The 17,292-nt window shown below is 43.5% G+C and overlaps 1 protein-coding gene across 2 annotated transcripts in view; it reads left to right on the top strand.

The window, feature by feature from the left end:
- Positions 1-15,305, top strand: part of Cht7 (chitinase 7) — a 138,069-nt gene extending 122,764 nt beyond the window's left edge. For both annotated transcript variants that reach the window (XM_077669871.1, XM_077669870.1), the window contains exons 10-16: positions 3,877-4,000; positions 6,076-6,200; positions 8,275-8,398; positions 9,087-9,272; positions 9,741-9,860; positions 11,443-11,635; positions 12,058-15,305. In XM_077669871.1, the coding sequence (XP_077525997.1) occupies positions 3,877-4,000; positions 6,076-6,200; positions 8,275-8,398; positions 9,087-9,272; positions 9,741-9,860; positions 11,443-11,635; positions 12,058-12,263 (1,078 nt within the window). In that variant the 3' untranslated portion in view covers positions 12,264-15,305. The remainder of the gene's footprint in view (positions 1-3,876; positions 4,001-6,075; positions 6,201-8,274; positions 8,399-9,086; positions 9,273-9,740; positions 9,861-11,442; positions 11,636-12,057) is intronic.
- Positions 15,306-17,292: the final 1,987 nt, after the last annotated feature.

The following is a 17,292-nucleotide window of genomic DNA, read 5'->3' as shown; positions in this document are numbered from 1 at the left end:
TCCCATTTTCTCTGCGAATAAATGTGGGGTTCGTGCGAGAGTAAAAATGAATTGGAAGAGTTGATTTAAGTCACAGCAAACCACACGTTTTGGAGTTCCACAAAATAAAAAAAAGTGTTTCCTTTTCGAGCAGTAATCATGTCAGCTAAATGTGACGGTTTTGTGTAATCGATTACACAACGAACAATGAAGGAAATAAAGTTATTTCCACATTTAGAAGAGCCTTGGTCAGAATCGCTATTGTGAGTTCAAGAGAAAAAAAAACACAACTGTAATCCTAGACCTACCATTAGTTGTAACGAGCCGCCTTGCGCACTGTCATTGTTTTGTACGCTCAAAATATTTCAAAGATGATCTATGCAGTGCTACAAAACAACTTGTAACGAGGTAGAGGCAAATCATGAAAGAACACAAAATATTGCCGTTTTTCTTTCTGAATTCGACACAGAGAGAAGCGTTCGTTGCACGAATTTTATTTTATCATTTCCTTGTAGTTCTGTGTTATTCATACATTCTAAGAAGTCACCGCAGGCGGGCTCTCCCACAGCGTTACAAAACGACCAATAAGCGTGACCAAACGACGAAATGTGCGAATTTGGCGAATGAAGAGGCCTAGAATGCAATTAGAGTACAAAATGCATTCCGTATGGGACAACAGCGCAGGGCGTGAATGTTCGCTGTTTTCCCAGCGCAGATTATATTTCGTACTCTAATAGCATGCTGGGCCTCTTCATTCACCGAATTCGCACATTGGGTCACCCTGAATGGTCGTTTTGTAACGTTGTGGGAGAGCCCACCTGCGGCGACTTCTTAGAGCGTAGTGCAACTACTTGATCAAAATTAAAGGTACAAATTTATAGACAGAACAAAAAGGATCACCAGCGGGAATTGTCAAAGCAATGTCGAGCCGATGCCATCTTCCGATGGGACGCAGGCGTTGCACTCAGTAAGCAGTTTTTAAGGAACGGCGGAGAGGGTTCATTACAGAGTTCCCCTGCGGATGATTCTAGCTGAGACGCCACAACGGCGCTGACTTCGAAAGCCCGACAGTACAAATAGACGAGAACTTAGGCCCATAGCGTGGTGTGTGGGTGTAGCATCACGCATTTCACAATGACTTGGCTGCGTGCCAGTGTATTTTGTTTTGTTTTCTAGGATAGAAGGTGAGCAGTGGCAGTGAGTGGTTCATTGTGTAAGCCAAACGACCAACTAGTTTCACAGCCAGATGTCCGCAGTTGATAGTTCATACGAGGATAAATGCGGGAACAGTCGGGACGCTGCGCACGTAGCTCTAAAATCTGCAAAACTGCATGAAGAAAGCCACAAATAAAAAATGACTGCTATATGTATGCATTTATAGCTTCGATGGTATCCTATATATTGTATATAGTGTTGGCAACACACTCACTGATAATATTGTTCAAAATTGGTGAAGTAAGACAGTTCTATAAGGGCTGTTTTCTGCTTACGTATGGCGTACGACCGGGTATGTACAATAAGCGCTTCTTGAGACTTAATCTCAAGAGTTTTTGAGACTTGCCCTCAAAGAGTCATAGAGATTTGTTGGTTTCTTGTGTTTTGGTGTCTGTTGAGCGAATGATTTCAGTCACGTGTTTGTTTGGTTCTTTTAACTGAGCCAGTAAGGGGTGCTGGCTCGCGGGGCTTCAAGGTAGTCATTTCCATCCTTGTCATTTAACAAGCTCCAGGAATTGTCTTAAAACTGCAATTTACGATGGTTCAGTGCGCTTACTGAAGGAGGAACAGTGTGTTTCAATATAAATTAAATTGCCCCAAGTTTCACCGTGCAGTAACATCACGGCGTGTTCAATTAGGGTAGATTCAAATTGCCGCACAACGTGCAGACGCAATGAGTCAGAGCAGTAACGTACCAAGAAAGTTCGTGGGCTATTGGAAATTCGTTTGCCTATAGCTACCTTTGAGTGCCAGCCAGCGATGTAGCGCTCCCTGTAAAATAGCCCGGCTGGCTTTTTGTACATTGGAAGCCTCTATATTTACCAATAAATTTCCGAAAGGAGTAGCGAAGCTAACTTATGCATGTTCAGGTATGCACAGTACCTTCCGATACAGACAGGCTGCCAGGACAATGCGTAAGCATCTTTTGCTACTGAAGACCTGTGACAGCAAAATCCCGGCAATATTAAATGCCTCCTGAACGGTGGTTCATTACCAAGCTCTAACGTGGAAGGGCACTGGCATCTTTCGCATGCGAGTGCACGTGAGGCTATGCGAGTGTGCCTAGCTGTATTCTTCCGACAAAGTAGTGGCGAATAGCAGGAGACGTCCGCGGATAGACGAGGTGGATGTAATTCTACAGCGCTAGCGTGAAGTCGTTTCCGGTGGGTCGTGGTTCTACCATTAAACACGCTGCTCTCACGACCTCAAGTCAGGTGTCAGGGCTGGGTTCAGAGGTCAGGCGTCAACGGAAGTAAGGAGGTAAGGTTAGGGTAAGTTCAAAGGCCAAGAGTCGAGGCGAGAGACGACATTGTGTATACACGACGAACTCTCCAGAGCAAGCTTACACAAGCGTCTTCTTTGCTGGCGTAAAACGCAAGGTCGCCCTTGGCCCCGCGTTTCCATCTCCTGCATCGGAGGTGCGCGGGGCGTAGCATTTGGAGGGCAGGTTTGTTGCCAGCTCTGCTTAAATAGAAGGGGATTGTGTGCCATACGGATCATCTTGTGACCTCGTCACGCGTGTGCTGAACGGAGGTTTCAAGCGCTCACGTTGCGTTAGCGGCGACGCCGCGCAGAAAAGAAGTTTGTTGCCCAAAGCTGAACATGGCTGGAATATATAAGGCTACGCCTTTTCTGACCAACTAACTTGATCAAAATTCCAATTACAAATTTGTACACAGAACGAAAATAAAAACAACGTGATCCACGGGAAGAGCAAGCATATACTCACCTTACAAATACACATAATCTCCTTGCTTTTATAGCAAGCAGAGGAAAGTCCTCTAAAAGAGTCGGTGGGCTTGGCGGATAAATGAAGTATTTAAGCTTATTTTGGAATTGGGCATTTTAGGCATTTTAATTTTCGAGCCATCGTCTTGCGATTTTTTAATCTTGCGTAATCCTTCTAAGCAGCAATGACCGATGTTTGAAGATCACAAACATCGGGAAATCATTTTCCTTTTACGCAGAAGATCGCCAAATCCTAAAATGTGGCATTATCTAACGTGTGAAGCTATATTTCTAAAAACAAGAATATTTTAAAATAACAAGCGGTTGACAGATTGGTATTTTAAATTCGCAAAGGAGTTTATTGAATAAGCAAAAAACACGAGAACATAAAAATCAAAATGACAGGTTGTATTTCTAAAACTTTCGTGATGCGATCGGGAAAATTGAATTTGGGAGCTTTTGGTTGTGTGTGATCCAGTCCTTACCAAGCTGAAATTCAGTTCAGTCGATTCTTCCTTATTCTCGTCGAAACAGCTAAAATGTCTTCCAGATCAAGTGGCAGACTAGAACAAAGTTTGTACAAATGCTTTTCCCACTAACGGCAGCATTAAATTAGGTAGAATCAAAGGTGAAAATTTAATTCTTGTTGATTGAAGCAATGTGAGCTTTTTGGGATATTTGTCACAGATTGTGTTTTCTTTGATCTTGTATGAATAAGAAAGTCTCATAAACTTCTTAAATAACATGACATGAAAATTTTTGCAGAATAAATTGCAATATACATAGAAACAAAGCTATCAGGTGTGGTTTATTGCTTGGCCTTATCATAGTATTACCGTTATGCGTGAATGTTCGGCAGGTAAAAAGCTTGTTTTTGTGATGCTGGAAATCATGCAGCAACTAAGGGCTGCTGCTTGTGCTTATTCAAATTAATAATGACCTTGTCTTGCACAGGCAATCTTTGTTCGTGTTCAACGCCATCGACTTCTTGAGGGAAAAGGGTTTCGATGGTCTCGACGTCGACTGGGAGTTTCCCCGAGGTGCTGAGGACAAGAAGAAGCTGGCTGGTCTCATCAAGGTTATTATTTTTCTTATACTGCGCACAATACATCACTTATTTCAACTATGAAACGTCTTTTTTTTAAACGTGCTGACTGTCTCTGGTCACTTTTCTGATGAAGGCGAAAAGCGAAAACGCCTGTATGTGCGAGATTTCGGCGCACGCTAAAGATCCCCAGGTGGTCAAAATTAATCCCGAGCCCTCTACTACGGCGCGCCTCATCGCCCGTGTAACGTCAGCACGTTAAACCTCAAACAATCAAGCTGACTGCCTTGGTAATGGTTTGAGCCTTTATAAAATGCGTCCTGCCCAGTCTATCGCAAGGCAACTGTGGGAAAAGTGGGCACATCTGCCCCCATACCATCATTGCTATATTTAGTTTGAAACAATGGGATACACTAAACCGTTTTACACCTTTTTTGGCTGAAACGAGAGTAAACATTTTGCTCTACGGCACACACCTTTAGAGGGTGTTTTGGCTGCTTAACACCCAAACATAAGGGGGGGGGGGGGTGGAGCAGCGCAGCTACGCGTGGCAATGTCCATCGGCTCAGCGCTCAAGCACGGCATACAGACCCATTCAACACGCACTGTCACTGTTGGACCACAAATGAATGGAGCAAGAAAACCAACGGGATGCACGGATAGAGCGAGTATATAGTTACCTTACAAGTACACCTGATCTTGATTGATGATTGATTGATTGTAGGGTTTAACACGCTGACGCAACGCAGGCGATGATGCGCGCCGTAGTGGAGGGCTCCGGATTAATTTTGACCACCTGGGGATCTTTATCGTGCGCCGAAATCTCGTACACACGGGTGTTTTTGCTTTTCGCCTCCATCAGAAATACACCTGATCTTGCTTTTATAGCCAGCAGAGGAAAGTCGTCTGATACGGTCGGTGGGCTTTTCCAAAAAATAAAATATTTTAGCTAATTTTAAAATTAGGCATTTTAATGCCAGCAGATGCAAGGCAGCTTGAGGATTTGCAAAAATTTTCTAATCATAAGGTGTAGTGAGAAAAGTGCTGCAGTTATTATATGAAAGAAGTCATGGAATTTTTATAACGCCGAACACTTATTGCTCACCCTTTCAACACCCTCCGAGAAGGGTGTTGAATATTTCATCACCCGAGTGTCAAACGAACGTCATAGTTGGACGATTTTCAGGCTAGCACTAGGTGACACAAAAGCGTTGGTCACAGTACATCTTTTAAAAGCAATAACAGCATCAAAGTCATTTTTATCAAATAATTACAGTATCGACATTCTTTCTACACTACAAAAGACGCAAGAAAGTTTCATTTGCGCCTTATCACGCTGCCCCGTCATTATTCTAGTACACCTTGGAGCAGCATAGAAAGCTTTCTAATTAGCTGGGCAGCGCTGTGCTTGAGAGACGTTGCACAGAATGTTCTTGATTGTTTTAAGAGCGGAGCAGCGGCCGACTTCAGTCTTGTGAAGACAGCGCCTTGTTGAAAATGTACGCAAGAACAAGTGCTGTTTTTATGCGATTTTTTGTTTTCGCCTGAAAATCCTCAGTAAGATGCCATCCATGCCCATGTACTGCCCAACATTGACATGAAACGCGTGTTGTAGATGTTATACCACCCATTTCTTCATAACCGTCGCAAAACATAAAAACGGTAACAGTCAATCTGAAGAGGAGATCGATCAGATTTAAGGGATAGGAAATTTATTCCAGAGAAAATCTCAGTAAAGGTTCTTCCGATCAATTTACCTGTTAAACATTTCGTCATTGGCAGAATGGAATCAAAACGAACAAGCGCCACTGGTTGATTATACTGGTAACAGCCTGCTACACTTTTGCTCATTTTGTTTTTTCTGTAATCCTTGATTTCCCGGAGTATTAAAATTTGCATGATTACGGCAAATGTCTTCAAAAAAGCACACGAGGATGATCATGGAGAAACCCCCGACGTTGTGCCCAGCTGTGATGCAATAATTATTATGTTTGCACCACAGGGATTCTTCGACATTTTGAAGACAGTATACGGTCAAAGATTGATTGCCAGATTGAAGGAATAGTTTAGTACATCAACAAAAATTTTTTTCCCTTTTCTGTCTGCAGGAACTGAGAGTGGCGTTCGATGGCGAAGGCTTGGCGTCCAAGAAGCCCAGGCTCATCCTCTCCATGGCGGCACCGGCCAGTTTCGAGGCCATCTCTGCCGGCTACGACGTCGAGGAGCTCAACAAGTAAGAAGTTCGCGTCGAAGCGTCCCCTCGTGGACTTCGGTTGGGAACCAGTACCGCAATTAAGGAGCTGTCTAAACTTAAAGGTTGCGTAGCGTAAATTTTCGATCAAGTGCGTTTTCCCATTAAGTGCATTCGATGGCTCCATGAAAAAGAAAATCCACTGAATTGTTTTCTCTTTTTGCAAACCAGTTGCAGATTTTACTACATTCACTCAGAATTTAAAAGAAAATAGCACGTTTGTTTTATTTGTTTTGTCCGTGCTCGAATTGTTTTTTACATTTTTACAGTGCACGAAACATTTCTGTGGGTTTCTGAATACCAATACCCCTTTGAAATGTGCAAGGTTTTTTTTGGATGCTTTTTGCAGGGCATGTAGCCTCGACTAGATATGTAATTTCCGGCCGCATTGTGAGAGAAGTTCGGTGAGATTTACAGTACTGCAATTGCTATTACTTCTTTGCCCTTGTCAGTTTGGTCAACGCTTTTCTGCTCCCTTGGTCTTGGATTCAGTTGTGGATCCTTTACGAGCATGCTCTGCTTTTTTCTCATCCGGTGCGCGGTTCATAGTTCCACAGCCACTGAAGACTTCTCTACCCTACACCCACGTAAGAAGTAAAGAAACAACCTGAAGAGACTTTAAACGAGGTTACGCGATTGGTGGCGTAACTACCGGTAATTGCATTACAATCTCGGCATCACGCGCCTGATTGCTCACTGCGAAAACTTTGAAGGGGAGGCATGCGTCCACCAATGATGCTCTGAATAGGCGTCCCGCATAAAACTTAAAAAACTGTTTTCTTTTTGTGCATCCATGCGAGCGCGCTACGTTCGAGGGCGTATATATGCAATGTAACGGAAGAGGTCGTCCACGCTTGATGCTCACAAGTCTGGCTGACGCAATTTAAAGGGGCCATGCAGACAAAAGGCAAGTTTGTTTCGTTCGAAAGGGTGCCTCGTCAGAATAACACTGACACCACTTTTAACGTGGCCTATACTCAAATAAGGTAAGAGAATCGCCATGCGACCCACTAGCTCATTTCCCGCACTAGAATCTGTGACGTATTATGTACAGCTGTGCGATTGGCTCAGGCCGGCAAAAGCGAACGCACATTGAACTGAGATTATAAGCTTGCAGAATGAGACATCTGCGCTTAAATTTAGGGCACATTCCTTTTATAGTAGTAATAATGGTGAGGTAAACAATGAAATTTACGAACACGTAAACATCGGAGCAGTAAGTGTGGCACTTTGCTTGCCGACACAGCCTAGCACAGTTTTCAGACGCGTTTGACTTGTCTCACACAACACTGACCAACTGACATAAGCGGTATGGCCACTCACGTGATTATGTTTGTAGAGTCATAGCTTATGTTTTAGGAAACACTAAAATTAACCCTAATAAAAAGGCGGTAGGTATAGAAGTCCGGCCAGAAGCAAAGTGCGAACACTGGTACTTCAGCAGTATTGCAGCACCATCTGTGAAAGTGGGTGATGAAGAAGATAACCAAATTCCCGTCTGTAAGATAGTATCAACCCTGGTCCACAGACTACCTTTGGTTTTCAGGCCCCACCCTCGATACGTTATTGTCCACGTCAGGAAACACAATTTATTGCGAGAATTGAAACTGTGGCTTAAAATGAATAATTTCGTTATGAATAAAGCATCGTTTGCTGCTGGACAAGCACTCATGCCAGTATAAAACGCCAAAAACAAACTTGCGTTCTTTCTGCATGGCCCCTTTAAGCACTCTGAAACAGCTCATAAATACTTGCACGTGTAAACTGTGAGGCATCGAGAAGGGCCAATGAGGTGTCATGTTATCTACAGTATGAACTTTAGTATTGCTCACTAGCAAACAACTTCTCATGTTTCTAGATTACCGCGTGTACCACAGCTACATTCAAAAGTCAAGATGTGGGAACTATTTGGAAGTTTTGCACCCTTTTGTGCATAGGCAGGATAAAGTAAATACTTACTAATGTGTCAATTCTACTGATGAAGTCACCTGCGCAGCTTACCCGAACTCAAACTCACAATTGCCACACTGATCTTCCATTCGTATATTGTGCCCAGGCATGTTGATATGATCAATATGATGACGTACGACTTCCACGGAGACTGGGAACGCCAAGTAGGACACCACAGCCCCCTGTTCCCGCTGTACACAGCCAGCAGTTTCCAGAAGAAGCTTACAGTGGTAAGCGTCACTGCTCGTTCGGGAAAGATTACGTTGTGCAACGTTAGTGCTTGCTATTGAGTACGTGCTCCGATGGCCGGAGGACTTTGTACCGGGGCTCATCATGCAGCGTGGTTTCATTTACATTTTCGTCGCAATTTTTTGGTCGCTAGAGCAATGCCTTGAAAATGGCAGGCAATGGTTCTTATAGTTCATTGAAGCGCCACATTATAATAAACAACGCTGTCGTGTTTGGTACAAGTATTTAGGAATACTGCATTGGCGGTAAATGTGGCGACGCTCTCCTCAAGTATGCCTGATGCAATTTTTTTATTTTACCATGAAGTTGTCATCATCACTTGAAAGCAATAGTATGATGGTGTTTATATTGTCTACGTGTAGGATGAAATGTTTTTGCATCTATGCTCTGCAAAGTGTAGGGTGTTCATTTTTTCTTACTATGTTAACACTATCAAATACATAAAAATGGGTTGAGCAAAAGAAATGTTTACTTGGAAACACCACGTACCCTTACGGCATCTTTAAAATATTCCGCTTCAAGCTTTGATTCAGCCATCTGTCATGCTAGTTATTTTCATAACAAGGTCCGCGACCATTTTAAAAAAGTTAGAGTGTGGCAGAAAAAGGAAGAACAAGAAAGGTACGGTAATGACGAAGCACTAACAAGTTCTCCTTGACTTCGGTGCAGGACTACAGCGCGGGCGAGTGGGTTCGCAAGGGGGCCAGTAAGGAAAAGCTGCTGGTTGGCATTCCCACGTACGGGCGTACCTTCACTCTCGGTGACAACAACCTGACCGACGTCGGTGCTCCGGCCACAGCTGGCGGCAGGCCTGGCAACTATACTGGCGAAACTGGGTTCCTGTCCTTCTTCGAGGTCGGCACACCTTCTTTTTGAAACTCCAAACCCTTTCAAAGCTATGAGTTGCCGCGTAAAAGAATCAGTGTTCACAAAAACGTGTACAGATCAAAGTGTCGTAATGTCTATATTTTCCTGAATACTATGGGGTCAGGTCACTTTACGAGCCGTCAGCCGCTAGGAGAGGTCTACGTTCTGGCTCTCTTCCGGTGCCATTCTATCCACTATGTACTATCACAGACGATTAAAGATAACTGTGCAAGTTGGAGGAAAATTCACAACATGTTTTGGTTTCACATTTCTAGCTGCATTACCATGAAGTCGTGTTCTACACGACATATTGTAGGCTTAAAATTATTGTTGAGTACTTTGCGTGTATGCTACCCCCAATTGTGGCATTGCAGGAATGTTGGAACTGGCGTTATGGTTCCAAGAACAATAAAAAGGAAGCAAAAAAACAATAACTGTTTTCCACCCTACCTGCAGATCTGCGACCTTCTGCGTTCTGGAGCAACCCTCGTATGGGACAATGAGCAGATGGTTCCGTACGCCTACAAGGACGACCAGTGGGTTGGCTTCGACGACCAGAGAAGTCTCAAGCTTAAGGTGCAGTAGCCGACGTCTTCCTTCTTTACAGAACATCATAATACACTAGAAAACTGTAGAAACGGTAAAAAACAGAACATGAAATCGACAATGGCCGTGTTGAGCGCTGGCGGGTTGTGTTACGTTTCGGTGTCGCTACCTTGTCATAATGGGAGGAAAAGACGTCGTTCAAGACGCCTTTGAAATCAACACGTTAAGGTGTGCCTAACGTGGAAGCATGGGCGACTTGTAGAACATGACTGAGAATTTAAATCAGCGAGAATGGCAACAATCAAGAAAGAAAGAGAAAAACACCACGACGCTGGCGTTGTTGCCTTTCTTTCTTTGTCCTCGTCATTTGCGTTGATTTATGTTCTATGGTCCGCCCTTAGCGCCACTAATTCTGAAATGGCTTTTAGAACTTACTGAAACAATTGCGAAATACATTTAGGTATACTTTTTCTCTGCACCAACACCCTACGCTCAACAAAACGTACATTCTCCGTATATCGCTGTGTTGCACACGGATACTTTTATGTCGTGAGTGCGGGTGACCATTCCCATATCAGCATTACTGGCGACAGTACTTTTATAAAATATTACTAATAGTACTGAGAAATTGTTCATCGTCTGTACCTTTATACCTTTATTTAAATTTGATACTCATTTATCATGCTAGCAGAAGTAACATATAACATAGTATTTCTCTTTTGTCATTACAAGTAACGGCACATTTATAATTATCTCAAACAGCACCAAATAAAGAAATACCCAAACATGGAGCCACTGGCAATACGGCGAATATAAACAGTGTCGTACTTTTATTATTATTTCGAAGCCTTAGTTTTCTCTTTTTTCTATGGGGGATCTTCTGGAATAATGTTTCTGCATAAGTAGGGCTGCACATGTATGTCCCATTCCTTCCCAAACCTGCTGGCTGTCTACATAACATTACATTGTAAAATCAGTTTTAAATACACGAGAAGACGTAAACAGCAGGCAAGTTACGAGGAACTACCACGTCATTTTTTGACCCAGGAGGAACAAGCAAAGTGGAGTGTACATGGTGAATTAGAGAAAATTAATTGCGGTATGTCAGTGATGGCGTTATGGAACACTATAAACAAGAAATCCTGCATAATGTGGCCACAGGCTCATAGACAGAGGCCAAATGCACTGGGCTGCAAACGACAGCCTTGATGCTTTGGTACCAGGCTTATCGTTTTATGGTTTTAAGTGCATTGAAATATGCCGCGTTGGCACCCCGGAACAACACAAATGAGAGCATTTTTATCTGTCCAGAATGTCATGGCGTAGCAAAAGCTTCGACGAAAATAAGAATACAGCAAGCGTAGTTTGAAACCAGACGATAAATTCTTCCATTTATCTAGTTCCGCAATCTTATTTAAGCTCATTGTGTTCATTTGCTTGTTAATTGACAAGGCTGTGCACGAATTAAACTATTTTTAGTCCTGAACTAAAGTAGGATTAGTAACGACTTAAACATGGTCTCTAGAATAAAACAACTGCCAACGCGTTCTCTGTATGGCAGCTCATCACCCGCGTACCCTTTTAACACCGCTTTGATTTCCCCCTGATACAGGTCCAGTGGCTGAAACAGGCCGGCTACGGCGGGGTGATGGTCTGGTCCGTAGACTTGGACGACTTCAAGGGCACGTGCACGGGCCACAGCTACCCGCTGCTTACGGCAATCAAGGAGGAGCTCAAGGGATACAAGGTGGCCAACCTCGAAGTTGCCTCTTCCAACATACTCAACTCGTACGGACAGCTCGTCGGTAAGTGGTCATCACGTTGATACCGCCCTTCCTACTCTTCCCGAAAAAAGCAATGATCATCGAACCTTGGCAGCTTAGTAGAATTTTTTTTAAATAAAGAAAGTCACACCACTCCAATCCATCAATTTTGAAAATATTTCAAAGCAAGGAGGTGCGATCAGGAAATTTAGCGGGAAAATAACAAACATAGCTGGTATTTTCTTATTTTCCTCATAATGCACATTTGTGTGTTTGGTTCGCTGATTACGTATCATGGACGGCTGTGTATGTATTAGAATTAGGCATCCTGTTATTTGTCGTCTAACGCAGGTGTGTTTACGTGACCAAACCATCTGTATATTCAAAAGTGCCGGGGCTAGCTATGCCAGTGACTGAATCTCCTCAGAACACCTAGTAACCTTTTCGTTTCCCCGATCCCACAGATCCGAATGAAGTGGTGTGCGACGAAGAGGACGGCCACATCAGCTATCACTTGGACAAGAAGGACTGCACCATGTACTACATGTGCGAGGGAAAGCGACGCCACCACATGCCGTGTCCCACTAACCTCGTATTTAACTTAAACGAGAGCGTCTGCGACTGGCCAGAGAATGTGGACGACTGCAAGCATATCGCTGCTAAGACGTAGTGTTTCTGTACAACGTTTCGCTAACCCATTTGCCGTCGTCGTGCCGTCAGCTGGCCAGCGGCTGCCAGGGATCGGTTTCAGGAAGGGGCTAAGTTGTGGCGATAGAGATATTTGCTTCGCGATTCCCTTAGGTGGCTCGCACTTTCAAAAATATCGCTTCACCCCTGCGATCTGTGTGGGGCATTCACTATGGAGAAGTGTCTGTGTCGCATGCCGCCTTAGAAAAACGCGTAATTCAACTGACTTGAAAATTTGCTTGAAACAGTAAAGAGGGCGATATGAGCCTAAAAAGTGCCCCAAAATAAGTGGCGCTCTGTCACGGTAGCTCATGTTGCTTAACTGTTGGTGATACGTTCCCGATCAAAATAAAGTCACAGCCAAATAATCGCGATTATCAGGTCTCTGTATGACTGCACAATTAGGCACCTAAATATTAGCCGTGAAAAGTTACGACGACGGCGAATTCGTAAGCGGCAATTTTGTTGTTCGGTTCTGAGTATTCTCTTCACAAGTGCTCTCATGTCTAAATGCGCTCCTCACGTGACAGAAGCCACGGAGAAGACGGGGTCTCCTTCAGCGTACCCCGCACTGGCTTTGGTAACATGCCTCTTTGTCACAAAGCTCAATGATGCTATATACCCAAAACGCTGCCAAAAAATCGAAACATTACTTGACGCTACCCAGTTTATTTTTACGTACTTTGACCTCAAAGGTACCCGTGAAGTGCCAGAAAAAAACTTCTACGCCTACGTTTATGGGATCCAGAAATTAGTACCTCATGAGAAGCCACACACTGTAGTAGATTTTTATATATTTGGGATACAATAAATGCAATGGGGCGTTGGGCTGGTGTCAACGTTTTGGGGGGCGCCAGAGTCCGTCAGCATACCTTCATCTTTTCTTAGTTTTCTGAAATCGTTCGTTTGTGTTATGAAGAGCTCGGCTTGGTAGAAATGGTCGGGCTGCAAATTTGTACCATTTGCTTCAGAGCAATATCGTTGTTCTTTTTGTTTTCGAGAAATACTACGTGATGTTCTTTATTTCATCGCAGGGATGAAACCTTTGTGAAGAGTGTTTATTTGTATGAAAAGAAAGGAAGATGTTTGATATGTTGCTTCCATGTTTTGTTGCAAGTATTGTATTGTGTACGTCTTCAGCATTGTTATCACGCTCGATCGTTTTTAAGTAGAGTAGATTTATCCTGGTCTTTCCAGATGTCAATCATAAATATGCGTGTTTTTCGACCTTATAAAAAGTGGTGCTATATATATATTAGAGCAATAATAGAGAGGGAGGGTAATTAGGCTAAATATTCTTGCGCGTCTATCTCAAATATTTTCTATCGCCTTAAACGAATACCTTTTCTTTCAACTGAAATGCTCTTTCTTTTAAATTATTGCAAGATTCGGTAGCTCTCAAAAGTGCCTTTGCTTGTGACTAACATAACACACACACCGCAAGACTCGCTTTGTTAATTTCTACTTTGCTGCGCAGCACATCAAAAACAACAAAATATTTTAAACGTAGAGAACAACTGAATGCAACACATGTATCACAGCTCCGCCTCCTTGTCGTATGGCGCACTCAAGTCAGTTTTAAAATATTTTACGAATGCAACAGCGACATTATAATACCTATTACATTGCAATGAAAGCTAAAGTAAATGCAATATATACTTCAAAACGCAAGTCCTTTGTTTTATTAGGCACTCGTTTACACACTATAAACTGATAATTTTTTGTTATATTGAGGAATACTGTATGCAATGCTTGTGTAGAAGACACCGATTTTGAACAGGAACTTTGAACTCTCAAGGTTATAGTAGATGAATTTTATCCGTAGGAAAACGTAATACCTATCGAGTAAATATACAGGATAAGAGGAAGACACAGCAAAAGCCGTGAAAATGTCATTGTGCCCTGCCACACGTTTATAACCTCCTATTTGTAAGTTGTTCTCCAATTTGGTAAACTTCTAAACTACCGTGGCAACTCTGCAAAAAACGTGCTCATTAGCATGCGTTAACTTCATTCTAACCACTCAGGGTTGGCTCGTATTCGCAACATAAGGTTTCAGATCTGATTTCTGCATGTCAAAAGCGCCAGCACAATTTTTTCGCCAAGTGACTGCTTGTCATGCATATATTCGGTGCACACATTTATACAGCGATCTGCTACACTGCACCGACAAGTTTTATTTCGCTGTGTTTTCTGCGCTTTTCTGTCCATGTGTACGGTGCACTTCAAATAAGCAAAGCTAGCACAAAAACCAGTGCAGATGAGAAATGTATTCGGGCATCTAACATTCCAAAAATCATCCGGTGACGTCGTGGTACGCTTAAGTGGTTTAGACAAATACGTCTCCCCTATTTTGTCGTAGCTTGGAGCTCAGCTACACTAAGAATAAAAAAGAAGCGAGCGTTATATTTTCCGACAGTTACACTTTCGTACAGTTGTACGTTTGCTGCAACCTCCTTAATGGCTTTCAAGGCCAGCACTAAACGAGCTTTTTTATTGTCCTCTGTTTAAAAAAATTTTCGCAAAATATGGGCTCTACAAAAACCAATGCCAGAAGCACGAAGAGACAACGGGGTTATGTGCATAAGTGGTTTTGCATGGCGGGCCACATATCTTAAATATCACATAGCGCCTTCTTTGTCGTACGATGCCTCCTGAGTAAGACAGCGCTTCTCTTTGCATAGCAGCGAAAGCGGCGCGCACATCTCGAGTATTCAAACTGTCTTCCGCAGGTACGCTGCGCTTGTTTTAAGGTAACGTCTCTCTAACTTTCTTATTTATTATCACGCATACCGCCTATGACACTTCCAGATCGGGTGTGCTTATGCTTTTATTCCTTGTTTGTGTTTTTTCTCTCCTTTCTTCTCTACGCTGTACCTATTGCATTTGACTGTGTGCTTCGAGCCGTGTGTGCAGGTCCCCCCCACAAATAGGAGTGGAGAGCCGGCCACTCGTGCTTCTGTACAAAGTCGCCTGCCATCTAGGAGAAAAAGAAAGCGAATAAATACAAACAAAAATCAAAACATGACTGACCACTGTCGTTATCATTGTGTGAAAATTATATGTGGCCTGGATGGGCATTCCACACGTACAAGCTGTAAGGGTGATATCAGCCAAGCGTGTAGTTTGTGCTGACTGCGGGAACATTGACAATACCAAGACCGACGAAAAAGAGCGTTGCTCACTCTTGTTAGAAAAAGTCGTTGGATGAGTGAAATTTCCGTGAGGAGCTTTCATGCGGCCAGTCACCCCTGTCGGGTACTATGAACGAGCAAGAATGTTTCACCTTTGTTTTTGAATAAGCCGGGAAGAGGCGAAAGCAAAATAGGGGCCCATACATTTACCATCCCTTAAATTTGGTCTTGCTTTTTTGTAGTCGTAGGCTAAAACCAGTGCCCTAAGTGACCTGCGGGAAAGGTACTTGCGCAGAACTGAACTCCTGCAAAGTGGTACACGTGTGTCTGAGGAAATAGCCGCTGCAACATGAAATTTTATGAACAAAGCGCTTAGGTGGCATTAAAAATGGACGCAGGTACCGCACGTCTTGAGTGAGTAGGAAACATTCACCGACATCCACTGTGGTCACCGCACTCACGGTGTATGCAAATGTTGCTAATGTTATACACCCCGCAAACACTTTAAAAATATTTACAAGGAAATATGCCCTGATATACGTGATAGCAATGAATCGGGCCCCATATTTGTGCCTTGTATGCACGGTGTCATTGTTTGTGTGTGCTTGGTATTTTTGAATCGGTTCGTTGATTTCATTCTAAAATACTGCTACGCCTGAGAAATACCTGAAGACAGGGAGAAGCTAGGAGCAACAAAGAGATAGCTTGTTTTGCACGGAGGTCAGCTAATGCATTAAGAAACGGAGCATGAACTGTAACAAACAAAAATGCACAAAGCTTTGAAAATAGTAGGACGGCTCTAATCGGATTAGTAGAATAATTCTCACAATTTTTCTGGACCTTGAGTGTACCGGAAGATTAAAAAGATGCCGCCACCCCCCAAGGCAACAACAAAACTGCCTTGGCAGCGCTCAATACTTTGTACAATATTTATGGACTTACGTAAACTGTAACCGCGTGCATGACCGAAAACGCACTTCCCCACGTCGTCTTACGCACTTGTGGGAGTGTTCAACTCAGGGGTTTTCCTCCTTCCTTAACCCCTCAAAGCGGCGCCCCAACCCAAGAACACATGCATTTGCATGGCACTACCGCGCCGTTTCAAAACGACGTCCTCTCGTTCTAGAGAATTGGGCCCCAGATGAGCGCTGCGGGCTTCGTCACCACCGACGAGAAATTTGCGTTAGTCTCGGTGGTGGTGGCTCCGTCTGGCAGATGAGCGCCGCAAAGCCACGCCCACGCGCCCATGTCACTCGGAGCTGTACGTGTCACGTGCCAACCCTGCTTTATCTTCGGCTTTATCTTCGCACGCAGACGGCGGCCACGGCGCAACGCTTTCCGCCGCAGCCGTAGATAAAGCGTGGTGAACGTGTGATGTGTGCAGCTCCGAGTGACATGGGCGTGTGGGCGTGGCTTTGCGGCGCTCATCTGCCGCACGGAGCATGTCGCGCTCATCTGGACAGCTGAAGTTCTGAGCGCGTGTAGTTCTGCACGCGATTACGATATCGCAAAGCTAATAATGGTGATAGGTTTGATTGATGATCCTCTGCGATTTCTTTATTACATTATAAATACCCCAGTAGAATCATTTAAGCGGTAATTAACATTATATTTCGATAAAAAGCTCTTGGAACCCGTTTTAGTTCATCCGCCACGGCCTCTCACGACTCAGCGCAAGAAAAACAATTTTACCTCCGAAAGACTATTTTATAAAAATATTACTTCCCTGTAAAAAAGTTTTTCCTGCAACACCCTACAGAAAGATAAAAGCTCGTTGATATGAAGCGAGAGACATCAATTAGAGAGACTTCAACTTCGATGCGAATTCCGTCGAAAGACCATAGTCTTCTGGTGCCCCTACCATCCATAAATGTCGCT

The sequence above is a fragment of the Haemaphysalis longicornis genome, unplaced genomic scaffold (genome assembly GCF_048455015.1).
Source record: "Haemaphysalis longicornis isolate Haplotype H1 unplaced genomic scaffold, Haemaphysalis longicornis Haplotype H1 scaffold_5, whole genome shotgun sequence".
Taxonomy (NCBI): Eukaryota; Metazoa; Arthropoda; class Arachnida; order Ixodida; family Ixodidae; genus Haemaphysalis; species Haemaphysalis longicornis.
The sequence above is the reverse complement of the archived record's forward strand: the minus strand, read 5'-3'. Positions and strand labels throughout refer to the sequence as shown.